This window comes from Nelumbo nucifera, chromosome 4, assembly GCF_055504915.1.
Source record: "Nelumbo nucifera cultivar China Antique chromosome 4, China Antique-T2T, whole genome shotgun sequence".
Classification (NCBI taxonomy): domain Eukaryota; kingdom Viridiplantae; phylum Streptophyta; class Magnoliopsida; order Proteales; family Nelumbonaceae; genus Nelumbo; species Nelumbo nucifera.
The window spans coordinates 28606577-28627036 of record NC_142652.1 but is presented as its reverse complement, the minus strand read 5'-3'; the positions used below and the strand labels follow the sequence as shown (position 1 = coordinate 28627036).

The 20460-nt window shown below is 36.8% G+C and overlaps 1 protein-coding gene and 1 non-coding gene across 4 annotated transcripts; one reads left to right on the top strand and one right to left on the bottom strand.

Moving 5' to 3' along the window:
• Positions 1-364: 364 nt before the first annotated feature.
• TRNAL-CAG (transfer RNA leucine (anticodon CAG)) lies at positions 365-445 on the bottom strand. The gene has a single exon. It is a non-coding gene; the product is annotated as a tRNA-Leu (tRNA).
• A 67-nt stretch (positions 446-512) lies between these two features.
• On the top strand, positions 513-9301 carry LOC104613296 (Nucleotidylyl transferase superfamily protein). 3 transcript variants are annotated; one of them, XM_010281059.3, is made up of 12 exons: positions 513-685; positions 809-907; positions 1156-1240; positions 1662-1731; positions 2929-2989; positions 3083-3136; positions 3786-3942; positions 4039-4135; positions 5819-5928; positions 7750-7856; positions 8718-8828; positions 8926-9301. In XM_010281059.3, exons 1-12 carry the CDS (start codon positions 527-529, stop codon positions 9040-9042), a joined length of 1227 nt encoding a protein of 408 aa, XP_010279361.3. In that variant the 5' UTR covers positions 513-526; the 3' UTR covers positions 9043-9301. The 3 variants fall into 3 exon arrangements, with proteins under 3 accessions (XP_010279361.3, XP_010279362.3, XP_010279363.3); XM_010281060.3 differs by lacking the exon at positions 3083-3136; XM_010281061.3 differs by lacking the exon at positions 809-907 and having other exon boundaries at positions 517-685.
• The last annotated feature ends 11159 nt before the right edge of the window (positions 9302-20460 follow it).

Below are 20460 nucleotides of genomic sequence, written 5' to 3'. Positions count from 1 at the left end.
CAAATCCGGAGTGCAACCCATCAGGTGGTCCACCACTCTAACTCTAACCATTATGAGTAGGCACAAAGAAAAAACTTGTTGGAAAGAAAATGATAAAAAGGTTATGACAATATAAGAAATTAAAATTCAGACTTTGAATGAAAAGGCTCAAGAGACCTACCGGAAGAAAATAAGGGAAAAAATGTCGAAATAAATAGATGAAAAAGAACAGTAAAAATGTCTGTCTAACGTCAACCAATTTACCAAATGCGGTCTACTCAGCGGTTCAATCCATCAGGTGGTTTAACATAGTTACTGAGGAAGCGCAAAATTAAACCCATCAGGCATTCAGGTGGTCTAATGCTGAGTAAGCGCAAAATTAACTTGTCAAGAATGGGATTCGAACCCATGCCCTTTCGGACTAGTACCTGAAACTAGCGCCTTAGACCAACTCGGCCATCTTGACTTTGATGCCTGTAAACCTATAATTTCTTTGAAATACAAGAAAATCAGAAACAGTAACCCGTAGTTGTGCAAAGATGAATAGATGATGACGGAGCGCGGACGGTTGGATTCAGGTTCAGGGGGAGCGCAGAGAGGCGATCAACGTACGCAGATGGCGGACGGTTGGATTCGGGTCCTGGTCGAAGCCATACACTCAAGTCCCACGCAGGCTGTTCTCTATCTCACCGGCGGAGCTTCTCAGGTTCCACGCCATCCTTGCTTCCTCTGTTCTCTATGTAACAAACTTGTCAGTTTAATCTTCACCACCATCTTCTTCTTCTGGAATTATTTGACAAATAATCGAGAAAAATAAAAAATTGAGCAGTCTCTTGGCTGGTTGATGTCCATCCCCGGAGCTTCGAATACGGTCCTAGAAGCTGTCGTCCCTTATTCCAGAATGTCCATGACCCAATTGCTTGGCAAGGTAGAAAAACGATTTGTTCCCCTTCATTAGTAATTTAAAATTTGATGATCAATTTCCCGCCAAATGGACGTTTTGATGTGATAATAGAACATATACAGTTGAAATTTTAGTCTGTTTCATTATATATGGATTAATTCGAATATAGATTCATATAAACATGATTGTGGAATATTTCTTGAAGAGGTTTACGAATTCTTCAATACATTCGTCTAAGTCGGAATTAACGAGATCTCTCTATTATTATGCAGATTCCAACACATTTCACTGGTCAGCAAACTGTTGAAGAATTGGCGTTGTTGGCTTACAACCGTGCATTGAAGCTCTCTAGTCCAGGTTCTGTATAATGCATGTCTAACTGCATGAAATGAATACTTCTCATTACAACTGTGCCTGGCGATATTTAAGCACTTTTATTTAGTTAAGGATATCGATTATGGTAAATGGAAATTGAGATGTGCTAAACTATAATTGTTATTTTTATCTGGTCTCTTTCATCGTTCATTGTTCAAACTTCAGGATTCTGCCACTAGATAAAAATATTCCTATAGTTACAGCTGAATATAATTCAATTTCCTTTAAAAAGATATATATATATATATATATATATATATATATATACAGAGAGAGAGAGAGAGAGAGTCTTGCTACTTTTTCCAGTATGCAAGTATTTAAGCATCTTAAACTGAGTACTTGTTTCTGCTTCAAAAAACTCAGTTATTACTTGTGTGGTGTAACGTGGACATATCTTTAATAGGTTTCCCAGTTGTTGGGGTGGGGTTCACTGGTTCTTTGGCTAGCACACGTCCAAAACTTGGGGATCACAGGTATTGTTTTTCATGATTTCCTTTTTCACTTGTTCTTCATGTAAACATGAGTTCTGTAATTTTTTTTTTTGTTCTTGTTAAAGCTTTTTTTTTTTTTTTTTTTTTTAAATTCCAGCCTGCTTGCAGTTTTTATATTGATGTTAAAACTGTAGCAACCCCCAGTTATTTGAATACATTACACCACTTGTATGATGTATGGTGTAAATTAAAGGCAATACTTGTTTGCTGGACTAAATATGTAACCTATTTCCTATCATGGGTCTTCACTATATGCATAACTCTAGCTATACATCCAACTCCTAGTTAAGTCTTGAATCTTGATATTATTAATAAATTGGAAAAAACACAATTATAAAAACTCTTCTCAATGGATCTTATATCATTTTATTTTGGTTAAAATTCCCTTCTCATTCTAGAACTAATTTCTAATTCATGAATTTAAGAGAGCCTTATCCACTGCTCATAGAAAATCATACTATTTGTGGCTTTATTGGAAGATTTAATGTAAGCTAAGAAGATAGTGCTCTTGTGTTATGAGATATGATTTCAATTTGCATTGTCAGGTACAACTTAGTATATGATCTTTGAATTCCATTTAAAAGGTATATCAACATAGTGGCTTTATAGTTGGAGAAAGTGGTTAAGTTAACAACTGTTGTTTTGGTTATGAATTGGCCTTCATTTTGCTGCAGAGAACTAAAAAATTAAAATTATATGCTTTAATCTATGTGAGGTTTTCTCTGAATAGATTTGAAGAGTTCATTTTTACTTGAGGATAAACCAAAATAATTTCACTATACATTTTTTTACCTACATCACTATGTATTATGTTTTCATTACTTATTTGGCTGTATTACATGTATGATACAAGTGTTGCCTTTCTTACCAGAGCCTCTTATTTATACAGAGGATTTCTATTTTGAGCATTTTCTAAATCCATCAGTTTTATACTTCATGGTCTACCAGATTCCAAGACTTCAAAATGGAATTGGATTCTGACATTCATATTCCTAATCCTACAATAGAAGTTGTGATTACTGTGTTTAGCGTTTCTTCCTGGTCTTCTTTTTCCCCCACTCTTCATTTTCCTTTTTATTGTGTTAGTTTCAATGTCCATTGGATCTTTTAATTTGAAAATATGATATTTTTCCCCTTTGGAATATGGAACTCAGCTTTTTGTTATTTTGTCATATATAGATTTTATGTCTCAACAAGGACATCTGGTCGACTTTGGGTCTCTAATGTTACCTTGTCAAAGGTATTTTCCATGTTTCTTTTGGTTCTTATTTTGATCTCTATAGGTATTGAGACATATAATTTAATTACTCTTTCCACTGAATGTCATTGTTAGGGTTTGAGAACTCGTGAACACGAAGACAAGGTTTCAAGTCATTATTTGCTCAAGGTGCATCATTGATACTAAGCGTAAAATTATATTAATGCCATTTTCTTATTAAGAAAATGCTTTAAAGAAAGTTGCAAATTTATTCTAGTCACTTGACATTAGGGCATAAAATGGGTCTGAACTGGAGCAGATCTAGTTAGATCTGGCTTCAATTCCAAAAAGAGAAATCTTTCATCTGATCCAGTTCCGGATTCAACTCAGGTCCATCGTATGAGATATGTGATGTGCAACTTTTTCAAAGATGAACTGTACTTGCATTGAATTAGAAATTTATCACGTCTGGTTTGATTGACCATGCAAATTGTCTAGGACATTCAAGATTTGAAAGATAGGGTGTTCCCATGGATGATATTTGTGGTGTAATATATATTTTTCTTAAAGAAGATTTTGTAAATCTTTTCTTCTGGTTTTCTCTGTATAATAATTTTGTAGAAATTTCTCAAATTTGAATATCTTGTCATAAACTATAGATGATTGATGATTGAGGCATTATGGCCATGTTTTTAATTTTTATTTCTGGACATAGTTGAATGTGGCATTTTGGAATTCTTAACTTTGTTTATTTGATGTATTTGATAATTTACTTGATGATGTTATAACCTTACATATCTTTATCATCAGCCTTGTCTTTTATTCCTTTCTGGTGTAGGCAATTGCTGATGCATGCAGAGTCTCGGCAACTTTTACTTCAGAACTGAATGAATCAGAAGTTCCCGATGAATGTGAAACTCTCTTTGATGAGGATCAAGAATTGCACCAACTTATAAATGGAGAAATATGCATGAAAGTTTATCCATTTTCAAATGGTATAATGTAATTTGCAGATTGGATTCAACACAAAAGAGAAGGCATATTTTACTGGATTTTGTCTATTATTTATTCATGAAGAACCGAATTTGCAGATACAAATAACTCCAATTCAGAGAGAAAAATAATATTATCTGGTTCATTTAATCCTTTGCATGATGGACATCTCAAACTCTTGGATGTTGCTACCAGGTAAATGAATCCTTGTATAGAGCTTTTTGTCTGGAACTTTTCAGTTGAATTTGTAATGAAAGGTAAATAAATAAATAAATAGAACCAAGTCTAGTTTTGATGCATAAATGGTTCATAATTTTTTCCCATGTTCCAACTATTTCTAATTACCTGCATGAATTCTGTTATTCTATTTCACTTGCTTGTCTAGGATTTAGTTTCTGAACAAGAAACATAATTACATTTGATATTGTCAGAACCAAATTTTTGCACTTCATAGTTACTGGCAAACCATCCATAGGGTGTGAAGTACATTTTGTCAGGTGTAAATAACAGATAGAAGACCACCTATTACAAATGCAAGGGTAGCCTTCTAGCCCTTTCAACTTGTAACGGATTGCTTCTTCTTATGGGTGCTGTAGGTGGTCTTCCATGTGCATGACCAAACCATCTTAGTCTATTTTCTCTCATTTTATCATCTATTCGATCTACTTCTAGATTCCTTTGAATGATTTTATTTCTGACCCTATCCTTTTTAGTTTTTTCCACTCGCCCATCTCAACATACACATTTCTGCCTCACTCATTCACATGTTGTTTCTTGACTACCCAACACTTCACTCCATACAGCATAGGCGGCCTTACAATTGTTCTATAAAATTTTCCTTTTAATCTAAGTGGTATTCACCTATTACATAAGACTATAGAGATGGGGCTGATGGGTCTTTTGGTGCTGTTATGGAGGGTGAACAACCATGGGTATAGTGGTTATTTTGTATATGATGTACAAGGGTGTAAATAACAGATAGAGACTCACACTTAATACTTTTTGCTTTTCTTCTAACCTGTATTCTCTTCTCTTCCTCTTTCTCTTCCAGATAAGCACGTATTCTCTTCTATGTTAACCCTTAATCTGAGAAGTGATAAAAACTTTTTAGAGCAAAAAGGTGAAGAAATCCAACCTGAACTCAACCCAAACCCAATTCAACCTGATGCCACCTTTGGGTTGGGTTGGGTTAAGTTAGGGTTGAGGTTGGATTGGGACATGGTTTGCCACTAGACCTGTTCATGGGCCGGGCTTTGTATATGTATCAACAGAATACACTCAGGCCCAAGCCCGAGCCCAACCCGACCATTGGGCCTAGGTCTTGTGTCTGAGCCCGAACCCAGCCAAAAACTTGAAAACAGATTTTTTTCTTTTTTTATTCAATAAAATGTGTTTTATTTATATTAAAAACCTTAAAAACTCAAAAATAATAAACATCTCACTATTACTTGGAAAAAAGAGAAGAAGAACAAAGAAAAGTATTGTATATATATATTTTTTATTAAATAAAATATATTTTTATTATTTAGCATATAGTATCAAGTCAAGCTCGGGATTTTTTGAGAAAGCCCGAGCCCGGCCCGAAAAAAAGTCGGGCCTGGTGCTTTAGGCCCGAGCCCGAGCCTGTGGGTCTAAAATTATGACCAAGCCTGACTTATAACGGGATGGGCCAGGCCGGGCCAGCCCGTCGGGCTACCCGGCCCATGAACAGGTCTAATTTGCACCTTCAACTTGTACTTTGTAATATCTATACATTCATTTCTAGTCCAGTTATGAGTTATAATATATATTGCTTATTTTTATGTATGCACACACAAACCTATTAGAGAAACATGCTATTATAATTCCTTCCTTATGAATTATCCCTTTCTTATGTAGCTTCTGTGGTGATGGCTATCCATGTTTTGAGATTTCAGCAATCAATGCAGACAAACCTCCTTTGACGGTGTCTCAAATCAAAGATCGCGTTAAGCAATTTGAAAAAGTTGGTGAGTCTTACCCTGTTTATCTAATTTCTTATTTATTTTTAAATAGATAAGATTTATATTTCTTTTAATTTTAATAATAAGATGACTATCTTCTGGTGCTATAGTGAATAGTCTGGATCATTTCTTCTCAGGAGATGGGGTACTGATGTAGGACCAGCTCAGTTCTAGTCCTTAGAGAATGTTGAATGGTCTTCTTGGATCAGAATTTTATGGCTGTAATGGCTTCTTGAAGGAATAAGAGAGAAAATAGGGAGAGAAAATACCTGGAATCACTCACAGGGTGCCTAGAATCACTCTAGGGCATGGGAATCACTCACCTCTAGCATAAGCTAAAGAAAACTCAATAAACTTCATTGCCTTTTGTGTAAACGTATATATATATATATATATAGGCTCTAAACTCATAATAATCCTAAGAATCAAGCTGTTAGACTCATAATAGTCTTAGGAGTCAAACTGTTGGACTCAATAATCCTAGTAGGACTCAAACTAAGCTGTCATATCCTATTTTCAATTCAAGGAAGACTCAATAACTCTAATCCTATTTATGCAATGACTCTGGAATTTCAAACATAAACAAACTATAAATAGACAATCAAACCCTATTATTGGACCTTACAGAAAAATTGTAAAATGGCAAAAATACCCTTGGTGTTCAATTCTGTCCAAATCCCAAGTACCATCACTATGCCATATCAGGACCTGTTGTAAGGCCTTCTTCTTTCTAGAATAAGTCTTAAGGGTGCTGATTGATTCCTATGAGGTACTATTTTGTTTCTTTTTAGTGTTTGAGATATTCTCTGTTAGCAATGTTATTTTTTTTTCTTATTTATTTATTGATGTTGAGGGTGTTATGAAATATAAGGGTAGTAATTAGACCTAGATTTAGACTGATGTGTGGGGAATTGAAGGAAAGAAAGCAAAATTACTTATTCAGTAGCAAAAGAATATAATGTGCCAGATCTTTAGTTAAACAAAAGTGGTTACACCTGAGTGGTTGAAAGTTTTAGATATTCATATCTCATAGTTTTTCTATTTGAAAGATATATTAGGTAAGTTGTGATATTAGTGTCTAAATCTTTGTATTGGCTTGCCTTCTACTTTCTATAAAATTTATGATGTATTGCCCTATGTGTGATTACTGCTAGCAAGTCTGGTGGTAAACCAACTAAGAACAGTAAAACTAGACCCAGAAGAAAGACCAAAAATAACTTGAGAAAGAGTCATACAAATAATTGAAATGATGTAAATGAGTCCTAGCCTGTAAAACTGGCAAGATGACTAGGAATTGATGCCATTTATTCCCAGATCAAAGTTCACACTTCAGCTTAGTCATGCATGTTCTTTTCATAAAAAGAATCCAGTTTAATGCAAGACATTTCCTTAAGTTCTGATGGCATCCTTATTAGGAGGACAGATGGGATTTCTATATACTAATACTAGTGGATTAGGACTGGTATTTTCAGGAATCTATTAATATTAGTGATACAATGTTAGCCTCTGTGAAGAAGACAGTTTTCATAAATGGATTTACAATGCTTAAGTGTGAACCTAATGTATTCCTTTCAATCCCCTGGTGGAAGGAATGGTTTCTATCCAATGGTTTTGACCTTATGAATGCCTCTTTGATTCTGGGGACAACATCATGATTAATTTTGTTTTGGTTAGTTTTCCATAATATGTATCACTCGGGCTTAAAATTTGGATGTGACATGAAATGCAGATCCATTGTGTTATACTAATCTGTCTACCTGGGCTACATAATCATTTTTTTTTATGCAGATACGTAGTTTCTTTAACTTCAATTCTATTCAATGGCAGGTAAGACTGTAATTATTTCCAATCAGCCATACTTCTACAAGAAAGCAGAACTCTTCCCTGGCAGTGCATTTGTAATTGGTGCTGACACTGCTGCAAGGCTTATTAATGTATGTAATATCTGCCTGCTTAAAATAATTTTCTTTTTCATGAGAAATGATATTTGCATGCGATCTTGTACATTTTTTGCCTGCTCATGCTGTAAGTATGGGTATACTTTTTTGAAGTCCAACCAGGTAGTGTTGTTAGCCTTGATTACCTTTTAATTCATGCGGTAAGGTTTATCTTTTTGTTTTGTTTGTTTTACCATTATTAGATAATTCAGTTGTGAATCTATTTAAGAGTTTTATAGTTGGGTTGGTGGTACAGAGTGGGGTGTAGAGCTGATTTATGCTCTCCACCCTTATTTTCTTTTTCTCGATTCTCTTGCTTTGGTTTCACTTTCTTCCTTATTTCCTTGTATCTGCTATTAATAGCTTAAATTGCTTCTGGTAGCTGGGGATAGCCTCAAACAGGATTGCTAATGGTGGTTATTGATGTTAACTAGAGTAGTGTTGTCATATTTTCTTTGCAATTGACGTTCTATTAACTGTATTTCAAGAATTCCAGGGATTTCATAAAGCGTGTACCCTTCAATTAAATACTCTTATATACATGTATATGCTAACTAACCAACATTTCATGTTCTATGAGGGCATAAGTGAGTTGTTTTATCTGACTAGTTGTTTGGAGCTGGTTCCCAATAACAATCTTCTACTTCATTCACTGCTAGTATGTGCAGAAATAAATGCCTGAAGATGCTTTGATGAAGTTGGTTTAGACACTTTTTTCAATCAAATTCAACTTGGAGTCTTTTAGAATTCTGTACTATGACTTTCCGTCCTTCATAACATGAGAGAAGATTGTTAAGTTGGGAAGATAACTTAAGGTTATACTTGTTTTTATATAAACCATATCTCTTGTATTTTCAGCCAAAATACTATGGTGGAGATTATAGTAAGATGCTGGAGATACTGATCGGATGCAAAAGAACAGGATGCACTTTTCTTGTAGGTGGTCGAAATGTTGATGGTGTTTTCAAGGTACATCTAGATTAAAAAACTTGCAAACTGTCCTTGTCCCTTTTTCCACTTTTCAATGACCTTTGCAAAATAATCTAATGTCTCGTGAAAATATCAGGTTCTTGAAGATTTTGACATTCCCAGGGAGTTACAGGACATGTTTATCTCAATACCAGAGGAAAAGTTTCGCATGGATATCTCCTCGACAGAAATAAGAAAAAGACAAGGAATGTAAATCTCATATTAAAAATGAGAAATTGATGTATTTAGGGACCATCCATACTCTTAATTGTTGATGTCCAAGTGATACTATGAAAAAGGAGAATAAGAGGGAGGCTAATTCAAAGTATAAAGAGAACAAATGGATGTAAATGTTAAAACTCTTTTCTTCCCTTTTGCCCTTTAACAGTCTATTACCATTTTTATACTTATTAAAATAATGTAACAGAACCACATGATTTTGGTCATTTATAAGCTTTTTGACTCACTCTCCAATGGTTGGTGGATAACATTCACAGTCCAGCCGGCTCAGTTCTGCCATTTATTTGTACTTCCTCTCCACTCATAACCAATGCAAGTTGAATAGGTTGGAATCTGAAGAGAACAAAGAGATGGCTCCAGTTGTTTGGTCCAACCTGCTCCACAGATGACGTGGGCACGTAGTGTTTGTTGAGGTGGTAGCAACTTCTACATCCACTAGCTCTAGTGTTCCCCTAATGAGTTTTTAGTCTTTTGACATGAAGGCATGGCGTCTTTAGGTGGAATTGGGTGGTCTGTATTTCACTCACTAATCAGCAACACTTGAGTATGGTTGAAAAGCTATTCCCATGGACTTCGCTGATGTTCTCTTTGTTCTTTTTTCTACCATGTTTCTTTCTTCTTTCCGTCGTGTGTTGCAAAGTGGAAATTAAGAAATTTTGTATTGATATTTGATAGAAGCAGTATTCTTGCAGACCCAATTTGACCATGCATTTGGATAAGCTTCAGGATTTGTGTTTTTAAAGCCCAAAATACAAAGCAAAAGAAGTGTTTTGACTTTAGATTATGATGTTAAAAGAAGCACTTACAAAATGCTTACAACCCCTTTTGTTTTATCGCCTATAAAGCTCAAAAGCAGAAGCTTATCCAAACATATAAAATGTTGGCAATTGATCTCAGCTCTTTAGAAATACGACCAATCTTGATGGATAGGGTTCTAATCTCATTGAGGTAAGGTAATGGATTAGTCTCCACGGTTTTCAACCAAACATGTATTATGGTATTGCTTTGAAGTTTGATCGTATCTTCAACCGAAGTGTTGGCAAGCTTTTACTTAGCTTGTAAGACGGCCATCTGTATCAAAATAGGTCCTGCCAAGGCCTTCCGGCCTTCCCTACAACACATTAGCACGAGAGAATAAAGGCCATCTTAAGGGGTAAGACCAGAGAAGTGGAGAAAGTTCACCATGTTCCTTCTAAACATCGTACTTGATGCCAATCCCCTATTAGTAAACTCGTTATTCGTTTGCCGAGTTAGACTATTATAATTTTCTCATATAAGAGGCAAATTTAACGCCTTAAGGTTTGAAGTTTGAACCATCAGCTAGATTCTAGATAGTGGGTCTTAGCATAGTAGTTCTCTTTAACATAATAGTGGAGTTAAGGCCAGGGAAGAGGGGAAGGATAAAAATGGTTTAACCAGATAACTGTGGCTTGAACCAACTGTTAACAAGACAGTTTTGGGTCTAATTGTGAATAATGGTTTAGAAGATCTGATACCCGACCATTATAATTAGGAACATAGTTACAATTATAATGGAGTTTGCCTCACAGAGTAGTCGTAGGTGTGTAAAGCTAATTGCATGAATGAAGTGTCCAGTGATGCTAGAAACTAGAAAGTGTTGATCAGTTTCAGGCTTTGAGCTAGTAATGGGTAGATGCTTACATGTACATACACCATCTGTTCCAATAACTAACCAATGTTTCCAACCTATATGAATCAACAACCAGAACTAGTACATCCCCAAGAAGTTGCCATTACTTATATGCCAGCTCAAAGCAATGGAATCTTAGAACAAGAACAATTGCTTGCAACTAGAAAACAAGGAATAGAACTTGAATAGAAGGGTGAGGGTCATGGATCATGGTTGAATTGATTCTTTTGTGCCTCCACCTGTGTATATCAGTAAGTAGTTGGGCGTGGGGTCTATGCACCACACTCTGCACCGCACCCGGCAGCGCATCCTCCACTGTAAACATTGGATTCGGCCGCGGCAGTTCGGTCTTTTGATGCACCATCTGCACAAGAAAAGATGACAACTGAGATGAGAGAAAGGGTGGCCAAAATCACCAAGAACAGAACACCAGGGAAGCCTACACCACCATTCCTTCCATCCCCAACCCCAAGTACAACTACCATCTCTTTCCATTGCCTTGCCATCTATTTCTCTCCTCTCTCTCACTCTCACTCTCGTGCCCTTTGTTTGTGTATGTGTATCTTTGCGAGACGAACTGCCCCCACCCACTGCCTTCTTATCCTTGTCCACCTTCACTTTTTTCTGAGTGGAATCTCTCTCTCTCTCTCTCATATTAACATTTTCAGCACTTTATGTAATTCTTTCTTTGTTTTGTTGCATTAGAATTGGCAGAAAATAGTAGTAGTATCAGCAAGTTTGACACTGGGAGAAAGGGTCAACACCGCAATAGTTAATGGGACGTGGGTCGGCAGATCCCACTGTGATTTGTCAAAAGTTGATCGGTCCATATCTGCTCTTAGCTATGGAAACACCCTCAAAGGCTTCTTGTAGATTCTTTTGATGGTTGACTTGGGGAGGTTGGGTCTGGTCCAGTCTCATCCTGATATTTTATTGTCATACCAGAGGCCTTGGCCCAATATAAGCTGATAGCTTTTATTGATTTCTAATTATTTATGTATCATATCATGTGGTAGCCTCCTAAGGCTAGCTTAAATAGCATAAATGATCTATGGAAAATAAAAGCTCCCTTCAACTGTTCCCACAATATTTTGTTGGCCGTGGAGGGAGACAGTCTGTTCTGTTACACAATCTCAATCCAACCATTTCTTTTACAATTTAAGTAGGACTCGTCTGGTCTTTCTTCACAATTATTGTTGAACTTAAAATTAGTCGTCTGTTGAAAATGAAGTTTATAATAAAAAATTTAAAACAAAAAGCCAGAACCTTTTCTTTACTTGCACCCTCCAATATTTACATCATGAATGGGAGACTAACTTAACTGTAGAAAAACCCAAAAGTTTGATATGATGGTCTTCTTTATCAAGTGCAGACTACAGACTTAGAAACTGGAAACCTTCATCAACTACTTATATGTGCAAGCTTTTTAAATACTGGCCCAGTTACTGGGGCCCACTTACATGGGTTTACCATCAATGTGACATTTGGTCGGGGCCCATCAGCTCAATGGACCTGATCTTTCCGCGTCTTATCATTAATTTTTAGGTACAGCCGTGCAAAATATGGAAACATTTAATTAGTGGTGTGCCCCTTCTGTTAATATGGGTTGTGCCTAATTCACACCTTTTGAGTTTGAGAAAATTATAATTTTAGAGTAGAACAATGCAACTGTGGCCTTGTTGCATGGTGCAGCCCTAAATCTTCCCACAGGATTATACTAATGTAGATGAATTACTATTATTATAGTTCAGTAGTCTTGTAGACCTTCAACTTTTACTCCAATGATTGTTGGATATTTTCTAGGTTTTAATTTTCTACATGAAGGTCAGGGCCTCTTATGAATCTTAGTGGACCAACCGATTTGAAATAAAACCTTTATATAATAAATGAAATTCAAGGCAGTCTCTAGAGCCAGTGGCTAGGACCCCTAGAATGGCATGGGGATTGATAATTTGAGACGTTTCTCGTATAGCCATAGACATGTTCTTGCTATGAGTGGCTGTGGATAAGAAACCCATTTGAAATAATACCTATAATAGCTGAAATATGGCTGATGTTTAGTTGTATGTAAAATACGGGAAAATAAATTAACTTTTTTCCTGATAAATGCAATTTATGGTCTTTGTTTACTTGTGAAATGGATGAAGAGAATTCAAAAGTGACTGTCAATCATAGGAAATCTAATAATTCCTGTAAATTTTGCTTTCCAAGTCAGTAGTGTTCAAGCACCAGAAGAATTATGAATAGGCTTCATTCTCCTATTGGATATAATCCAGAAGGCACTACAATCAAAATTATTTGCATTTTATTAGTAAAGAAAAATGTTTTAAACGTTTTTGAATGAGTAGTTCCCCTGAGCAATTATAGTGAAACAGGGACCAGTTTGGGAAGAGAAGATGCATGGACCATTTAGGCAGGCAGCCAGACCACTACCGAGAGTTATGAAGTGGTCTTTGATGGCTGGCACACTATCCCATGGAGGATTCCTGGGTTCGCCACTACCTACAAAGTTATATTAGCCTATGAGCAAGAAATGCTGCAGCCTCGATAAGTTACGCCATCACATTGGAATTCAAAGCTCTCCTGCTCTCTCTAAGGCCTCTTAAGTTGCGCTCCCATATGGAAAAGCAAATTCACACTAATAATGCAAATGCATAGTGACCCTTTAGCTTTAGCTTTTGCCTTGATGATTTTATGAAAGATTCATTCTCTCTTTTCACAAGTTAGATCTTTAAGCTCACATGGGTAGAGATTTTTTTTTTTTTTTGTCTTCTGGATGGAGCAAGAATGCCAGAATTAATGTATTTAGTTACTTACAAATGTTTCAATGCTCCAAAGTCATCAAGAAGTTGGTAGAAGATACCTGCTATATATATATATATATATATACATTAAAGTTATTGTAGCCCACGTTCTTTGTATATAATAGAAATAGACAATTATCCATCTTCACTTTCTTTTGTTTTGTTTTCTGGAGATCTGAATGCCAGAATGTATTTGGTAAAGAAATCAAAAGTAGAAAGTCAATATGTATTACAAAGGATCTATTGAAGTTGTACCGCATCTTCCTTAATATAGATTAGAAATTTGTCAAAATCACATGGGATTGCTGTCATTCTTATCTCTGTTCATATATAGATGTCTTCTTCACTATTGACGACAAAACTTGGTGTTCTAATGCTTCTGGGTGGGACTTGACTGGTGTGATGGTCATCATAATATTTACACACTATGGTCCAATAGTATTCTCAGTCTTAGGCTCTTAGCGTTTGAGAATTATACATCCAAAGAAAGCTACCCACAACTAGGGATGTTAATTGGATTGGATTTGGTCCAATCGTTTTAATTTAGATTGGTTTCAACTCAAACCTGGTCCATTGACACCTATATTCTTATCTTATATCAATGGATCAGATATTGGCTTAATCCAATTCAATCCAATATAAATTTATTATGGATAAATTAGGTCCCATTCAATCTTAATAAATATTTTGAACTGGATTGGTCCAATCCAATATGTCTTGTTAATCTGTTCAATCCATCCAATTTGATTTTGGACTGGGCAGGGTCCAGTCCAAAACCGGTCCATTGACACCCTTACCCACAATAGTATTTATTTTAAATACTTAACTATATTTCATTGGACCATCCCATGACATATACATCAAGTTAGATTTTTTTTTTTTTTAATGCTTGTAGACCGTAAAGGGTGCTGAAAATTACAATGGACAATTAGAGTAAAATCAAGGATGCCTTGTATAATGAAGTGTATGTTTCGTTCCGTGAGCGTTTCGTTCGTGGCATTTATCAAAATGTCACCATGTCATCGCCAAATCAGCATTTTTCCCATCATATTCATCTGTTCGTATTGATATTCACAAAAATGAGTTTTGATTTATGTGCATACCAACTATTGGAGGAAGTTTCATTTTATTGCTTTCCCCATTGGTTTAGCATTTATTCATTGTTCCACTGATGTGACACTTAATGGCGCCTAGTTGTCCATAAGGGATTTATGTATCAAATACTTTTCTAGGTTTTGAAGACAAATCAAGTACAGATGTTTATTTAATAAACAGAATCTACACCAAACACATGAAATGGCAAAGACCACCTATTGGAAGGTCCCATCTAGGATTTTTTTCATCACCCAATTGCAACCCCACTTTCACCTTGTAAAAATTACAGGCAACCATAACTAAGGGTCTTTTGATTTGCAATCAAAGTTGAAATCAAAATCCATTAGAATCAGAACCAGAATCAGAAATGGTCTATATATTCTTCTCGTATGTTTGATTTAGAGAGGAATCAGAATTGAAATTGGAGCAAGCTGAAATATTGGATTCTTGTTCCCAAGGGAGGGGGAGGGAATGACCATTCCCTCAAATATAGGGGAATGCTATTCCACCAAGAATAGGAATTAGATTCCAATTCCACCCAAATAATGATTGGATTCAGAATGAACCATTCTAAATTCCAATTCCAAACTCTTATTCCCGCAGTCCAAGGACCCTAAGGGTCTATTTGTTTACTGGGAAAGGGATGAGAAAAGAGAATATTCCAGAATGATCAGTTCTCCCTTTCCTGTGTTTGTTTGTTGGTAAATAGTATTTTGGGATGAGAAACAAGAGGGGCATAGGATCTCAAAATGAAGTGAGCGGGATTGCACCAAAACAGTGTGACCCCGGTGGGAAAGGAAAAAGCTAAGAAAATTGGTTGGGCTTTGTTAGAGCAAGAAGTTGACAGGTGGTTCGTTGATGGAGGTATTGTCTCAAATGTTAATGTGTTCCAACGAGGAATAGAAGTTTAGGTCGCCGTTAACGTCTGCTCTTTCCAACCATATATGAAGGTGGATACAGGGATCGGTGATGTGTTAGGAAAGTTGGTGTATCGAATTGGTATGAATGATGATAACAAAGGAATTATGAAAACGGAAGGATTGATGAGGTAGAATGGCCAAGAGTAAGCAGATCGCCGCTGCTGTGAATTGCAGTGGCGGTCAAGAAGAAACAGAGAGGGTGAAAGAGGAAGGGGTAGCTATCGCCCACTACTAGTTCACTGCCCCTGTCGAGAGCTCCGAGATGATGAATAGTTCGGAGAGGGGAGACAATACGCCGGAGTGGGAGAATGTTACCGAGCTGAGAACTTCCACCTCCGGCTCGCCGTGTCCAGACAAGGAAGAGAAACAGTGCCAACCTCCTCATGTTTTGGTTGGAAGAATGAGAAGATGAACAATCGTCTCTTCTCTATTTGGACGAAGGGGAGAGTGAAGAGACAGAGGGAATGTCGAAGTGAAAGAGAGGTCGAAGGAGAAGGAGGTTGGAGAAGGGGTTGCCATAGCTCGTTCGCCATCTCTGGTGAGAGCTCTAAGAAAATTGGTCGAAGGAGAAGAAGGTTGAGCATGATTTTTCTCATATAAATTTTCTTACAAAACAAACACTGGAAAGGGGATTTTTTCAACAAATAGATACATTATAACTAATTGAGAAAATAATTTTTCCTCATCTCATCCCAACCTTTATCAGCCCAATTTTCCCAGCAATCAAACAGACCCTAAATCATATACACGAGAAATGAACCAAAAAAATCTTAAGAAAATTTGACCAGGACACCGATACATTTCTACAGCACATATCTCGTTACATAACAGAAGATGGTCTCAAATATTCAGATCAAGAGAATGAGACAAGTCACTTGCCACCAGTTCAATTAACACCAAATAGTATTTCGCAATACTGCTATTTTGCTTTTGTTGATGGAGCTTTTACTCCTAATTCAAACTGAAATTGAGTGCAACACTTTTGTATTATATTGAATCCATTGCGCAAAAACACATCCAGAGTCAAACAGTTTGGACCACAAAAGCAAATTGATAATAAGGCGAGGGAGGCCTTATCAGAGGATTTGACAACATAAAAATGAACATCAGTGCCATTGACAATAAGTCGTAAGATTCCTAAAGACACAAAATTAGAGTTTCATCTACTGCAATCATATTGTTTCAACATTTTCTTGCGACCATAAAGATAGAATGTTTTATAACCATTCTCCATATTGGTCAATGGATCAGATGTTCAATTGTCTAGCTCAACGAATCAACCATCAATATCAAAAAGACAAAAAAAAATTCAGAAAAAATAAATAATACACAAGAACCTGATAACCCACTGAACAGGTAAGGTGGATTAATGGTTCAGCTGCCCGGGTGTATAGTAGTTGATCAAGTCAACAGGCTCCTGTAAAAATAACAGGTGGAGGTTATCCGAACCAGTATTGTGACCAAATCACCAGTCACTGGTCTGACCAGCTGGTCCAATGTGAAAGGATATACATAATAACACACACATCAAAAGAAAAAACAAAAAAAAAAACAAAAAACAAAAAAATCGTGCACAATACCAAAGCACAATGACACTCAAACCAAGAGAATCCGGATTTACTTTCACAAAGCATGCATCACACCAACCTCACAGCACTAGCTTGGAGCTGCATATTGGGAATATCTCCATACTTACATGTTGTTGATCATGGGAAGATGTTCCTTATGCACACGGCTGTAACTTATTGTGAGGTTGGTGTAAACTGTAAAGCAAATTCAACGAGGAGCAAATCCAAATTCAAACCAAGAAACCACCCAAAGGCAAAATCCAACTAAAGATAAGAAGCATTAAGTTACTTTTGTTCCTTGTTGGCCTCTACCTCTACCCATGATACTCTTTTAGAATGTCTACATCCACCACCATAATAATAAGAGTTCAAATCCTCCACATCACTAGGTCTGTTTGCATTACTATTGGCTTCAACCTGCTCTTCAGCCAACCCATACTATTAGTCATTAGAATTCCTTTGACTAATGCTCCTCTCTTTCTTTCTTTCTCTCTCCAAAGAATGAAAAAAAAAATCTCTCTTGCTTTTTCTTCTCCACCAAAAAGATAATAAAATAATCCCAAGTTCCACGTGTTAGTGACTTGAACCCCACATTCAACCTTTTGCTTATGCTATGTCTGGTTTGAAGAAAAAAGTAGGGAAAGGACTTGTATAGGTTTCCCTATCTTTTCCTTCCTTTCTCTACCTTTTCCTTCAAATTTGATTCCGTTCAATTTGAGGTGGTGTGCGAACTGAGCAGAGCAATCAGATAGTCCTTGTTGATAGGGCAGGGCCAAGCTATAAGGACGAGGCCGTGCTTCAAAACCTGTGATTAAGAAAGGAGGAGTCAGAGGCTCGAGGAATTATCCCCGGGTAAGTACTCCGACGCTCAAGTTAGTAGGATGTGGTAGATGGTCGGGTCGAGTTATAAGGATACTGGTCCGAGCTAAGTAACAGTACGGGTGTCAGAAGTTGGGATCCCTTACCTTGAGCATGAAGTACCTTTTTATAGCCGAAGATCCGTGTCCTGGTTGGATTGGGCTTCCGGGGTTGTCGGGATGAGGTTAGCCGCCGAGGTATTCGGGATAGAGTCCCATTCCCCAGTGGAGTCGTCTTCCTTATTCCTCTTTTTCTGTAGTTGTGCTCATCCATGTGACGTGTATCTAATGTGGCTGAAAGGATAAGATGGGGGGCCACAATAATAGCGTAGCTCGGCCGAGCTATGCCGACGTAGCCGAGCTAGACCAGCGTGGCCGGGCGATGACTGGGCGGCCATGTGTCTCTCAGGACCAGCTCAGCCATAACACAAACATAACCTAAAGATAATAACTAATAAGAATCAAGAGTCTATCTGCTCCTCACCCACCAATATCTTAGGCTCAATCAACATTCTCTCTAAGATGGTTAGTGAAACATTCTCAAGAATCTCAACCTAAGACGAACAGGAGTCACAGAACTCAGAAGAGCACATGCCCCTCTCATTCTTTGGATCCCTTGTCTTTTGCCTCAAAGAACTTCTTTGGCCCAAAGTAAGTTTTAAGTTCCTCACTAATATGTGCTTTGGGCCTTTAATATGCATAGGCCCAATAGTGCATTGAGTCGACCCCAAATAGTATTAGGGTCCAATTATTTTTCGGATTTTGAGAGGGGAAACTGAGAAAGTTGGTAAATGGGATTTTAGTTTCCATTGGCTGAGATACACATGCTTTTTTTTTCAGATTTATGTGGGGTTTTTGAAAAAATTATTTTTTTCTATAAGTGATACTCATTTCCTATGTGGCTAAATAACTTTTCCACCTGAGAGGAATTCGTCAAAACTTTGATGAGACAAAATTGTTCTTTTTAATAACAACTTTTTATGAATAAAATGATCATTGCCTTGTTTATCTGAAAAGTAAAAGAACATAGATAAATGCAATTACCCAGAAAAGCGCATCTATCCAGATATCTTCATGAAAAACGAATGAGGCTTGACTATCATCACCGTCATTACCTTATTGGGCCCGCTTGTGACATGAGCCTCAATCAACTGGTTCAGACCCACCACACCCGGTCACCCCCGAACTAAAACTCGCCCCTGACCAGGCCAATGCTGAGTTGGAATTTTAAAACATTGAATAGACATGCATGACCCTCTTTGTGTTTTATAGGCAGTCCCAAGAAAATATTCTGCTACAGGCATATGTGACCATTTAGATCAAGGTTTTCGAACTTCCGTTGATCTGGACAGTCGGACTGTTCAGCTCAGGAACCATCCAGGCAATCGGTTTCGTTTTACCTAAAACCTGGTTTTGGTAAAAAAAAGTTAAAAAAATCAATAAACCATTGACCCGAGCAGTTGAACTGTTGACTCATTCAATGATTTTGACCGTTTTTTTTTTAATTTAATTATTATTTTTTATTTTTTAATTTATTTGTCAGAATAAGCCATCTGTTCGAACCGGATCACCAGACTATCAACCCGGAAACTGGTGGCAAGAACAGTTCCATTTCCGAGTCATTTTTTAAAACGTTGATTTAGATTGGTATTTGCACTTCTGGCCCGTTTGATTTGGCTCATTTAGATTGGTCTATTTTTGCCCAGGAAATTTTCGGCCATCTCGAACCCTTGCTCCATGATAAACTTTTTTGAAATTTTGATTATATTTTTTTGTTAACGATTACTTATTTTATTAATGCATTTAATCATTTACAGTATGCTATATTTATATTATTTTAATAACACTTTGAAATTTCAAGCAAAATAAGGCAGCCCTGTGCACCAGGCTGGGGAAGGACAGATGTCCCTAGTCCTACCCCTGCACATATAGAGAGGCTGTTTTCAAGAAAATTTCAAACAAAATAAATTGTTGAAATTCCAGAATTTAGATGAAACTTCGAAATTTTGGCCAAAATAATTTCATGGATAATTATGAGGGCCAATTCCAGTCCTAACTCCTAACCAGTCTTAATTTGCTCAAAAGAGTGTTAAAATGTTGTTGTCTTTGAAAAGGGTCGTAATTTGAACAAGTAGCAAAATTGAGGTTTCAGAATTCTGCTAAACCAGCCAGAAGAGAAATGCATCCAGGTATGAGCTGCTTAGTCAAGTTAACTGGTTGAGTCTCTCAGAAGTAGTCTTGGCCACTCTTTAATTAAGCGTGTTCTGTTATCTGTTGTATGAACATCTTGTCAGGGACTACTCAACTCAAGGCCCCGAAGGCCTGAACTTCCATACCAGGGCTAGTACCAGAGTATCATTCACTAATTTCTTTTTTCTGATTAGTTCCTTCATCAACAGCATAAGATCACTTCAGGAGATCAGACAGAATGACAATGGAGTCCAGGAAGTGGACATTAATTCTTTGTTTTTCTCTCAAGTTTGTATCGGTCCATGTA

Bases quoted from the DNA above. Each gene is read 5' to 3' on its own strand.
- LOC104613296 (XM_010281059.3), top strand. From the start codon at position 527: ATGATGACGGAGCGCGGACGGTTGGATTCAGGTTCAGGGGGAGCGCAG. The intron at 1,241-1,661 runs GTTCTGTATAAT...TATCTTTAATAG, and splicing joins ATTGAAGCTCTCTAGTCCAG to GTTTCCCAGTTGTTGGGGTG. The intron at 3,137-3,785 runs GTGCATCATTGA...TTTCTGGTGTAG, and splicing joins CAAGTCATTATTTGCTCAAG to GCAATTGCTGATGCATGCAG.